Here is a 12,025-nt window from a genome sequence, read left to right on the forward strand (position 1 = left end):
AACACAGAGAAAGTAGAGCTGCAATAAAAGTAACCGGTAAGTTTTAGTAAAAGTACATATTTATTTACATACTCAAAGACATTGTCACTTTGGCCATGAACAGTCAGTGGAGTAATATACTACAAGAAAGCACTTGTCAACAGCGAAAATTCAGCACTGACCTGCTATCTAGTGATTTTATCACTAAGTTTGACTGAAGTGAAACACATGTTTTCCATATGCTCTAAGTTCTTATACGAGCAGGTGTATATAAATGTCATAAATGTTGCTGTAAGCAGGATGACAGGAGAAAGCAATAAATACCTGAATTTAGCACCTGAGCATTACATGCACCTGAGCATGCATGGTCAGTTAACACAATTGTTGCAGTAATAAAATGAGGACTATTCGAGAAGGCTATTCAAGACAGCACAAATAGAATAACAAGTTACTGTGAAACAGGTGAGACACGTAAAGAACATAACGAAAATCGTGAAGAACAAAACATGTCATGAACACTAGCACACAGTGTTTGCTCTTGGACGAGATCATGCACGCGAATCACAGATATCATGAAGTCATGATCAACAGTAAACATTGAAAGGTCGGTTCACGTGAAGTAGCGAAACAAGAAACCTGATTGATTAGTGGTGCACTGAATGGAACTCTGATACAGAGGACGAAACATCTGGAATGGCTCAGAAGATTGCAAACGTAGCATTCAGCTCGAGACAAAAGTGCTGGGAAGAGTAACCTCTCGCTCGGCAAAACCACGCTCAAATAGCAAACAATTTCTGCACGCGTGTTGAGCACCATATAGCACACTCATCTCACCTCTGGATAGCGAACTACGGTTTTATCTGAACGACATTTTAATGTTGGTTAGTTCGATATAACCGAACCTAAACAACCAACAGCGAACATTTACCATTCAGATCACGAATTTCTTGCGAGCGGCGTGGCAAGTGTGACGAAATAAATGTATCTTAAAGTGCAGATTTCTTTCATTAGCCTGCAGTGACTGGAACTCACTCATATGAGAACCTTTGTTTGCTCGTGATCACATGACATATGCTTGAAAAAAAGAAAGGTCATACATGTTATCGGCAGACACCACACTGTCAGGTGAAAGGCAATTTCTTCCCTTAAATAACTATTCTCGGATGCTGCCACGCTGCTTCAACTGAGTGTGACCATGGAAAACTTATGTTCTAAGACCGTGAGTCCGGGGCTATTCAACTCAGGAAGAAATGAGAAAAACACCAGATGCCAAGGAGAAACAAAAGCTTTCTCTTTCGAAGGTAAAAAACAAAACAAAAACACAACAAAAGTGCATGTTTTGAGTTCGCTAAGTGCATCCGTTCTAAGCTGGCTTTATAATATACTACAGCACAAATATTACACTGTGAATATGACATATTAATTGCAACAAAGAACCGATGGTACTTCCACTCCCTCTTTTCACTGCAGCATTGAGAGCATATATTGATATGCCTTCCAGCTTGCAATGACATTGGCACAATGCACATGTTATTTATTTCAACTTTAAATATGGTGAACTTAAGTCGATATAGATATAATTTCTTCTTGTGCTTCTTGAATGTCATAGGAATCTAAAGCGCTTAATGTGCTCACTCCCGGTATGCTTAGTGGCCGTTTAAGTAGCAGGTACATGTGGCACTGAGCACTTGCAATTATTGCGGGGCGATCTGCGCTTAATCCCTGTGAGACTAGTCGCTGCTGGTCACATGAGCATAAATAGAAAATGAGAAAATTGGTTACCAGCCTTTCATTACATTAAAATAGAAACGAGTTGCGCTTTGTCCGACCACTGTGCGAACTCATCAACACAAAACCGTATGATGGCATCACTGTAGAACCTCCTGGAAATGTGATAATAAAGTAATCGCGTTGATTTTTTAAACAAAGATGCCGGTTTCCGTGGGACACATGAACAGTTTTCTCATGGGCTTTCTGAAATTGTTATTCATGCGAATGTTGATGACGCCTGCTGTTGAGTTTTCTAGTGCGCAAAATGAATGAATGAAGAGTTTTGAATTTGATTTGGCCGGCCCGAAGGCCTGCAGCTAAGAAAAGAAGAGTAAGTATATATAGGGAGGTTAAATTAAGCACTAGATGCCCACCTCACTTGCAAATTACCAGAGAGGCAACTGTGTGGATCGGGTTCAATTACTTTACTCGGGACAAAAACAGGATTGCGGGATGCACAAGATACAGTTGGCTTCTAACTTTGGTGCTATGAATGAGTGTGATACTGATGTGTCTCTTCAAAGTTTGAGTAGTGGCACTCTCCTAAATAAACAATATTTGGTGCGTGTATCTTCGCCGTTTGGCACTGAGCAAGCCATCATTATTCGATCACTCCACTCGTTTGACGGCAAAATGATGTCACAGTGAGCAGTCGCGTTTTTCTTTTCTTTTCATCAGGTTTTGTGACCTGCATTAAGCACGTAATAGTGCGGCATTTATGCAAGGCTCTATCTTTCCTATGGCCGAGTTTACCAGTGGCAAAACACAGCGCAGAAATCATTGAACTTTGCATGGTCATCACATGATGTGCAGGCAGACCGACGAAAGATATCACTGTCCTCCGCCAGCCCTGGCACGGAACAGTGTCACAAGAAAACAGCGGGCAGAGTGGCAAACTTGGGTCCACGTACGGAACAAGTTCATAAGACACACTGTGCACTCCACTGATCCCAATGGCATACTGGAGGGTGACGTGTCGAATGTCGGTAAATATTGAAGAACTGCTTGTAAAGTCATGCTCATCCGAGGTCCTTGACGTCTTCAGTGCTGCCTTCCAGATCCTGGAGTGCGCTCAGGTCGATGGCGCCCATCATCATGCTCTTGCGGAAAAACTCCTTCTCCGCCTCCACGTCAGCCTTGGTTACGGCAAACTCGTTCCACTCGTTGTCGTTCTCCTCCTTCAGAAGCTTCTCGAGGGCCTCGCGTTGCCGCCGGCGGAAGAAGCCCAGCTGCAGAGCAATGAAACGTACGGCAATACTGAGAGCGTGATGGAGTGTGCTGAACATCACAAGGCCAGAGGGTTCTGAGTGTGTACTATCGGTTCAGCAGCTGTGCTCTGATCATACAGAAAATGTTTGCGTCCAATGGCCACTATTTCAATGGAAATGAAACAGGTAAATGTGGCTGACGGGTGCTTTTCAGTGACTGCGACTATACAAAAGCCACAGTTGGTCTCCTGGGAGGCGTTGCACATCTGACATATCGAGATATTAGATTGAAATAAGGAGAAATTTAGCTTTATATCAATATATTTGCAATACCGAACTTCTTATCGCTTCTTGAAGAATGATCCCTAAGTGCCAACACGGCTTTTGAGACGGAGCTGTCCATGTCCGTATGCGTATACTCTAGCTGGCTGAGTGCGTAGATAAGTGAAAAATGCGAACTTGCTGCAGATTCATCTACATTCATTCAGGCACAAGTTACATGCAGCGTTCAAGCTGCCTCGTAAGTTTCAGGGTGTGCAGTAATGTACATACGTGAATCAGCCCGGCGATGATCAGAGAGAATAGGATAAGGCCCGAGAAGGCGCTCACTGCGATGATCCAAGCGGCCACCTTCTGCGCGGGCGGAGGACCCTCCTTCTGAAAGACGGTGGCCACCTGCCAAAAGAGATGATTTTCTTTTGCTTTGCTCATAGTTGTTTTCGTTCTTTTCAAGGTCAGCGCACAAAAGTGACCGCAGTATTACACAAAAAAACTATGGTGCAAAAAAAGAAAAAGAATCTTAAGGAAGAACACAAGAAGTACACGGAACAATTAGCTCCACTCTAGATATCAGTGCAGCACATGGTGAAGACAGAAAATGGCGTTAGATGCCTATATTTATCGCGCGTTATGTATTCATTTCTTTGACGACTTATAGTTACCTGCCTCAGTACATGATACGCAAAGTAAGTCTGCAGCAAAATTCTCCAATGCTTACAAGGTTGGATTTAGTAACTTCATAAAGATATCGAACACTGTGGAGTCATGCACAATGATAGATATGTTTGATTTCGTTCTTTATGCCATTAAGAAGACTTTTAGATCAAATGAAATAGGTTATGGGTTAGCACGTTTTCCCTTCTGGAACATTTTGCAATATATTGATCCCCAGAAAGGTAATTCTCAGCTGAGTACTGCTATTTTTTATTTGCGTCCAAAACAAATATACCCCACTTCCTGGAGAACACAAAAATGTACAAAAAAGACAAGGCTGTCACTATGATGTAGTGGCACTTCTTACACGTATCTCCTTTCGAGAGTTAGGATCAGTCACGAAGGTGGTGTTGTCCAAAATCTTCAGGTAGCCTTCGGAACCAACACTGAACGCGTACCAAGTACCCTGAAAAGCAGGTAAAAAGAGGACTCACACATGTATGGTGCAGAGAAAGCACTGTTAATACTTCATGCTGCCGCAGAAGTGAAAATTTAACAGAATGGTATGGTGTGGTATGGTATGGTATGTCGGGTTTAATGTCCCAAAATGGCACATGGGCTATGAGGGACGTCGTAGTGGAGAGCTTCAGATAAATTTCGACCATGGTTCTTTAACTTGCACTGACATCGCACTCATCAGCGTCATGAATTTCGCCTCCACCAACACGCGGACGCCACAGCCGAGATTGAACTCGCGTCTTGGGTTCAACAGCCGAGCAACCGAGCAGCAGATCAAACTGAACAAGATGTACAGAGCTTAGTTCTTATCAGCGGTTTAAATGACTTCTGCACTCGCAGTAGTTTAAGAACGTCTCTGCTGTAATGATCTTTGATCAGTAAAACCCCAAATGTCTTTCTTTAAATGGTGCATGAAATCGCTGATTTCATGCTTGTCTGGTTTCAGGTTCCCCTCGAAAATCTCGTTTACATACAATCCTCCGGTACACTTTGCAACAGTGTTTTTGTGATATGGGATATGTTGCTGAATACAGCTGTTTTAGAGAGACGAAGACGCTGTGCAAAATTGCAGCGCAGAAGGTGACAAGACTTGTCACAAATAGTGTGCACGTCCTGCGAAATGATTAGCATGAAAACCTCTAGAAAGGAGAAAACAATATTCAACAACAGCATGTCCTTAGCGCGAAGTTCAGTTTTTGCTACTTACTGCTTGTCTGATGAACTCCTCCAAGTTGAAGACGACCGTCAATGTGATTTGTGCTATTTTCTGTTTATTCAAAAACGGCCCGAAGTTGCACCTGACTTCGTGGCACAGCGACGTCTTGCAGTTCTGCGGGAAGAGGTCTCACTTAGTTACTGGTGTGCATGGACTTAAACTAATGGTGTAGGCACACCAATACAACAGATCAGTCACATGGGTCAACAACAGTTACAGGGCGTTTCGCTTGACATCCCCCCAGCTTCTGTATTAAAAAAAGACACAGACGAATGCATTTCACTCCCTTCTGCATTATCTTTGTTTCTGCCCATTGAATACGATAAACCTATCACTTTTGAGAGGTGCGGACCAAGACAATCGTAAGAACAAGCAAAGTGATTGGATTCTACAGTTGTAGATTTACGAGAACTTGACACAAGCGAGATGCGGTGCTACCAGCACCCAGCGTTGAGAAGGGAAATGCACATGTGAAAATCATAGGTTTCCAAGCTCTCAGCGAGCTGGCACAGTTTTTCGGAACTCTGTTTGCACAGTGCCTTGTGGTTTAGTTGCTCCAACCGGAAGTTAGTCGCAATATTGGTGATTGTAACGGCAGTGTAATTGAATAACCTCTAAATTAACGTTTACTCCATTCAATAAAGTAAATGTGAAGAAAACAGCATACAGAAGTCGCGCACATGCGGCATACATTTCCTGCGCATTTGCGAGCACAACTAAACCTTACCAGGGGCGGTATGTTATGGTACAGCAGAGCGGTGAGCCTCTCTGAGTGGGGAGAGTCGTCTTCGGGCACCGACCGCTGGACGCGGCCGCCCAGGCTACCGTTGCGCGTGGCAAGCACGTCGGAGCCCGAATCGTCTTCTCTGTTGCGCCCCGCCTGGTCGTCCTCGTCGGGCCTGATGAACCCTTCCACGTTGCGACAGGTTCCGGGCACAAACAGCTCGCCCTGAAACACCTTCAGGACAAAGGAGGAACCGGAAATTGCGCTTGCGTCCTTTCTCTTTTTATAGAGCTAGCAGTTCAAAATCAGGTTTCAAAGAGTCGGTAACGTGAATACTGGCTCCAGCTAACTGATGTGGGAGATATGAAATGACTCAAAAGCAAAATATGTGACCGATCCACCCTGCTTGTGGGCAGATGCTTCGAGGCGGTAAGGTTGTGAAGAGGACAAACGTGAGCTTTTGATACCTTATACCGGATGCTAAGAAGAGAAATTCGATTTCAGCAGGACGCTTGATGTGCAAAAGCATGTGGTCTTTTAAGGCGACGATGCATTTGAGGAGCTCAGATGGAATGATAAGGCTGGAATCTGGGGGCTGGGCAGTTGGCGCTAAGAATGGGGTATGGGAAAATTTTGTGAGAGATCTTTGTCATACAGTACTTACGTGACTAGTGATGCTGATAATAATGGCGTAAGAACATTTTGGGCAAATCTGACTGTTGATCAATCTGCTTGAAACCCTCACTGAGCTCTTCCTCGGAGCTGGGGTCCCTTTTGAACTATGTATTTCTCGGGTATTTTTGTCGAAAAATGCGGATTCAGAGTGGTTTTCCCATTGAAAATTTCTGGCTGCCGCTGCCTCCGAGAACCACTTGGAGGAGAGGGTTGTACAACCATCGATGGCACCTTTTTTTGGAGGAGAACAATATATCCGGCAGTTTCCTTTCCTGTATTTAACTGTTTGTGCTATGCGCTTTACACCTAATTCGGTATTAGAAATTTTTCGCATGTCAAACTATGCAAGGTCTGCCGGCTGCAGAAATTTAAAAAATATATGAAACGAAGTGGCGACGTCAACATTTGAGGCGTTTCACTCGCCTAAGGCCTAGAATGCAGCATGCAACGACATGTTCGAATTAACATTCCACGAAGCATGGAGGAAAGAAGGCTACGAAGCGACCAAGGTTCAACACTGACTGCGTAGCACCTTCTTTTTTAGAGGATAGTAAACAACTAAATTATCACTGTGGAGGCACTTTCTTTTTTGAGCACACGAGTGCCTCGCCGGCGTTGTGGTAACCGAGGGTGGAACGCAGCGGACGATGAAAGACGGCGACAGCGAAGAGAGCGCGATGTGGAAAGCAGAGAAGGGTTTGGCGTAAAGGTAGGCTGCGCGGTAGTGACTCGCGGCCTCAGGGTAGCGCGGTTCGGTGTTGGTCGGAGCGCCGTCGTTTGCTCGCTGATGACGTCATCGGTCGCCAGGGATGGCGCCAGAGTAGCGCGCTGGCCGTTCCCCCAAGGCGAGGATCATCGGCGGTGGAACGCTGTGCGCACTGCCAAGTCGAAATCCACAGCCGCCTCCGTTCGGCACTGCGTGTTCCGTATGCCGTCGCCTACGGTTCTACTGGAGTATCACAGCAGCTGCGCTCAAAAATCGCATTGCTGAAAAGCATAATCGTCGGAAATTTCTTTGCACTGTACCGAAGAAAAAAAAGTGTGGAAGCTAATTGTCAATAGAGGCGTAAAATGAAAAAGGAAAACACAACGTTGGAGCGCCACTTTTGTTTAATGGGTGAAGTAAATTAGAAATATTTGGACAGATTTATTGTTATCATCTTAAGAAATACCTCGAAGACTGCACATGGCGCCTTAAAGGAGTATAGGCACCTAACTTTGGTGGCATGGTTTTTTTTTCTCTATAATGATGCGGAAGACAATATTACGCATGAATCAGCATGTGATATTCGCCTACGACCACTAAATAATTTATGATCAAATTTTTTCTGTCATGCTGTTTCGGTTTCATTAGCTTAAAGATGGCTGTGACGTCAAAAAGTGCTTTTGTGTCACGTGAGGCACGAAAAAACGTCCATCTCATTGCTGCTTCATCGTTTCAGTTTACTGCAGTGCTCAAGTGAGCCTTCCTCAAGAGCTGGAATGACAACGAATGAGGAAGCAGCGATTATATTGCAGTTTTTTAATGTCTCGCGTGACCTGTAAGTACACGTTGACGTCACAGTCATCTTTCGGCTGTTGAAACCGAAACCAAAACAGCACGAAAAAGAAATGCGATTATAAATTATTTAGCGGTCGTAGGAGAATACCAGGTGGTAATCCATGTATGACAGAGCCTTACGTATTTTTACAAACAAGAAAACGCGCACCCAAATTTTAGGTGTCTATACTCCTTTAAGAGCGGCGTCATTCCGAAAGGGTCTTCCCTAAGCCCGGAACGTGAGTGGATAAATTAAGTGTGCTACACTATTTAGCTTTTGCAGCGCCCCCCCTCAACTCACATCCTTTCCTCATTTTCCCCTTGAGTTACATCTCTGGGAGCATCGCACCGCTTTCCAGGGCCACGGCAGGCGCTATGCAACCAGACCCAACGCTGGCTGCAGCATTGCGGCATGATGGCGCAGTAGAGGGGCAGTGCTTAAGGAAGGAAAACATATTTCTCCGCTCCGCTTGTGAGTGCTATGCGCCTCGTAAGGCCATGTAACTACTAGCTGTAATGTTTACGGCGGTGCACAGTCTACCCGTTGAATAAGATCAAGTGAGGCCTTCAATGTTCATTTCATTGTGTAGAAATAGTAATCATCGTAAATACCCTGATTTGCCTGACGTAGGCGATGGGATTCTCCGATTCGCTGAAGACGTATGGGACTCGAATAGACAGCTGAACCTGTTGTATTGGACTTGCGTACTGCTTGGCAAGCTGTAAAGAGAAAAAGGGCGCATGCCATTCAGGCAAAGTTATCTCAAGTCGGCCGCCTTTTTGTCTTTTCTTCTTCTTTGCAATGCTTACATAACAACGAATACTGGTTCTTGAAATCAAATGAGACACTATACATGCAGCCTATTAATTGCTCGTTACAGAACTATATTGAGGAAACAGAGTGCGCTTCATAAGCACCGCATTAGTCCTTATTCCAGCTGTGGAGCATTGTTGGCGGTCACTTGTCCCGGGCGAACGCCATATGCTTTTACCTACAAAGAACCAATAAAACTGTACAGACCATCGATTTCTGACGGAATCGGTACGTGAGTTTTGAGGATAACTTGGGTACTGTGGTCCGCTTTCGCACTCTGTCCGTTGCCAAACTTTCATAAAGTTTGCCAGCGGGATCTCGTTTAAAAATTTAATAAGCACGGCAGCAATGTTAAAGTTATGGTCTCAAAAATCTCTGCACTGGAAGACAAACGTAAGGAAAAAGTTTCGCTCGATTTTATCACAGGGTTTTCGGTAACACAGGCGTCACCCGTAGACATAACATGCACTGTATACGTAAGCAAAAAATAAATGCAATGAAAAGAAAGGCACTTACGACGAAACCATGTTCCATTTGAATCGACTTTGTCTCTGCATTGAAGGTGACCACCTCTGGCTTCGCTCTCCTGCGAAAAATTTAAGTGCAGAATTTTAGCACCTGAACGAAAAGAGTTCCCACATATTGTATTAAGATGTATTAAAATCCAGTGTTCAAATATTATTTGTTCCATCTGCATGATATACCTGCACTCGTAGCGTGTTGTATAGGCCACTTCGCGTGAAAGCATAACCGGGGACTAACCTTTATTATTACTTTTTTTCATTTGCGGTCAGATTTGAAGAGGCCTTCAACCGCCTTACGTCGGAGCTCCCGTTTCTTCGTCTTTTGGGGTCTGTCTTTCTTCACTGCACTGATAGCGTGCTGGAAGGTATTACCATGGAGGAATACTCACATGTGCTATATGTTATTCAAGAATGTCGCGCCACGCCATTTTTCAACGTGCTTATGAATGTACAGTTCCCGCGCAGTCGATCCGCCTCATAGATGTGGGTACCAGGGTTTGCCAACCCGGCGCACCATCATCTGGGCCCCAGCACACGCGGGGAATAAGGTAGCGGACGCTACCGCCCGCGCGCTGAACCACCGGGCGTCGCATCACCCGCTGCCTGATCCGGCTCCTGATTTCACTCCGGCTATTACTTTTCAGGAGATCTCTCTCCTGTATCAAACGTCTCACGGCCGATACCCACCCCCGTGTAAAGACAAGGCGGAGGAGCGCCGGCTTCTTCGCCTCTACACCAGCGTGGTACTGTGTCCGGCAGTGCTTAAACATTTCAATTCTACCTTTTCACGTGAGTTCCCACACTTTGGGAAGTGTTTGCGGACACGTACCACATGGTGTGGACATCCCCTGCCAATCCTGCTTTCCCAAGATAATAGCAAATTCGATCACAATCTGCTTCAAGTGATCTTTAATTCCCCCTCTGTATGCCATTTACTTTTTGGTCGCGTAGCTAGGCGTTTCTTCCCGTGCCGTGGTGCCAGCGCCGTAGCCAGAAATTTTGTTCAGGGGGTGGGGGGTGGGGGGGTGGCTGATGTTGCAGCGCAGCCTCCTTATAGAATTTGTGGAAGGATCAAACGCAACAAAAATAACTGCATTGCCAATGCCATTGTGTATTAGATAATGCTACGCACTGTCTAGACAAGTGAAATATGCAGTTTTAAAAATAAAAGAATGTATTCGTGTGTCTCAAAAATCGTGGTAGACATGATTACAAGACATAAAACTGAGCAGGCGACAAGACACGGGAGAGAAGCAAACAGGACGAGCTCGTCCTGTTTGCTTCTCTCCTGTGTCTTGTCCCCTGGTCAGTTTTATGTCTTGTAATCATGTCATACCAACTATCCCCTTATCGTTCACTCGTGGCAGACATAACTGATACCAATGGTTCCATGTTTTTGCGTATTTAATAAGTAAAGAAAATATCACACGAAGTCTAGAACTATATCGGTCCGGAACCAGCAAAAGCAGTGCATGTCGCTGATATGAAAAACGTAATAGCCATGAAATTAGCAAGTAGATGACAAATATTTTAATGAATGTTTGTCGTCCAAGAACCTTTACATTTTTGTACATATGCAATGGCCAGGGAAAAATCTTAATGACGCTGTCCTTTGTTCCAGTGTGCTGCGCAGTAGCAGTTGTCACCGGTCATGTATTGCGAGTAATTGCACCGAAATTTTAGTCGCAACAGCGAGCCATCGATAGGCCCCTGAAAGTTTGTGCTAGGATGGGACCCCTTGCGTTACATGACTCCATGTAATGGGCGTTGCCAAAAACTCCAACCCGAGTTAGCAATGTTCGCTCCAAAATGTCTTTTCTAGTCTGAAAAAGACACTGTAGGTGACAAAATCCAGAATGACTTCCGGCGCCAGTGGTTGTTTTGGTCATCAGCGGTGCGTGACCCCCCCGGCTACGCCTCTGCCTGGTGCAGATATAGGCGCCCTCTCTAAGGCTACTTCCCATTCTTTTTTGTTCGTAGGTGAGACATGAGCAAATGCGTGTGACGATCGAAGGCCGAGTGTGTAGATGATCAACTCACCCGTGCATGGAGATGTCCGCCTGGTGTATGAAAGGCAGCGTGAGCACGACCTTGTTGTCGCTCGGCGAGGCCTCTTCGCTGGTCGTCGTCGCTTCGGCGGTCAAGTTGAACGTATCCTCGACCTGACTCATGTCCAACTTCAGTAGGAAGAACGCCTGCAGAAGCCGAACGCGGCATGCGGTTTTCAACGCCAGCGAGACGCCCGGGTTGACTCACATAGCACGTCATAACACAAGACAAGGGCATGCGCCACGGTTGTACCTTGCTGCCGGTGATTCGCGGCTGTAGATTACAAGGCTCCGCATTTAGTTAGTAGCTATTCGAAGCCTAAAGTCGGCAAACTGCCCGAGCTGGGACTTAGCCAAAGAACAAAGAGGCGGCGCCAGGTGACATATTTCACGGCTTCGGATCATGACGCTACCCCCCTATTCCAGAAGGAAAGGAAATTAATAAAAGTGTGTGTCCTTATGTTCCAAAGCCACACGTTGGGCCGTGATGCAAACGCGGATGGCGGCAGAATAGTTTGGACCACCAAGGGTTCCTAGACGTTACAGCACTCGGACGTTTCTGCATTCGTCCTATTG

The 12,025-nt window shown here is 45.4% G+C and overlaps 1 protein-coding gene across 2 annotated transcripts in view; it reads right to left on the reverse strand.

Moving 5' to 3' along the window:
- Positions 1-37: 37 nt before the first annotated feature.
- Positions 38-12,025, reverse strand: part of LOC144125799 (integrin alpha-9-like) — a 44,679-nt gene continuing 32,691 nt past the window's right edge. For both annotated transcript variants that reach the window (XM_077659507.1, XM_077659508.1), the window contains exons 20-27: positions 11,442-11,596; positions 9,394-9,463; positions 8,676-8,783; positions 5,852-6,082; positions 5,116-5,238; positions 4,258-4,356; positions 3,510-3,632; positions 38-2,978 (exon numbers count right to left, since the gene is read on the reverse strand). In XM_077659507.1, coding sequence (XP_077515633.1) covers positions 2,769-2,978; positions 3,510-3,632; positions 4,258-4,356; positions 5,116-5,238; positions 5,852-6,082; positions 8,676-8,783; positions 9,394-9,463; positions 11,442-11,596 — 1,119 coding nt within the window. In that variant the 3' untranslated portion in view covers positions 38-2,768. The remainder of the gene's footprint in view (positions 2,979-3,509; positions 3,633-4,257; positions 4,357-5,115; positions 5,239-5,851; positions 6,083-8,675; positions 8,784-9,393; positions 9,464-11,441; positions 11,597-12,025) is intronic.

Source organism: Amblyomma americanum, chromosome 3, assembly GCF_052857255.1.
Source record: "Amblyomma americanum isolate KBUSLIRL-KWMA chromosome 3, ASM5285725v1, whole genome shotgun sequence".
NCBI classification, from domain to species: Eukaryota; Metazoa; Arthropoda; class Arachnida; order Ixodida; family Ixodidae; genus Amblyomma; species Amblyomma americanum.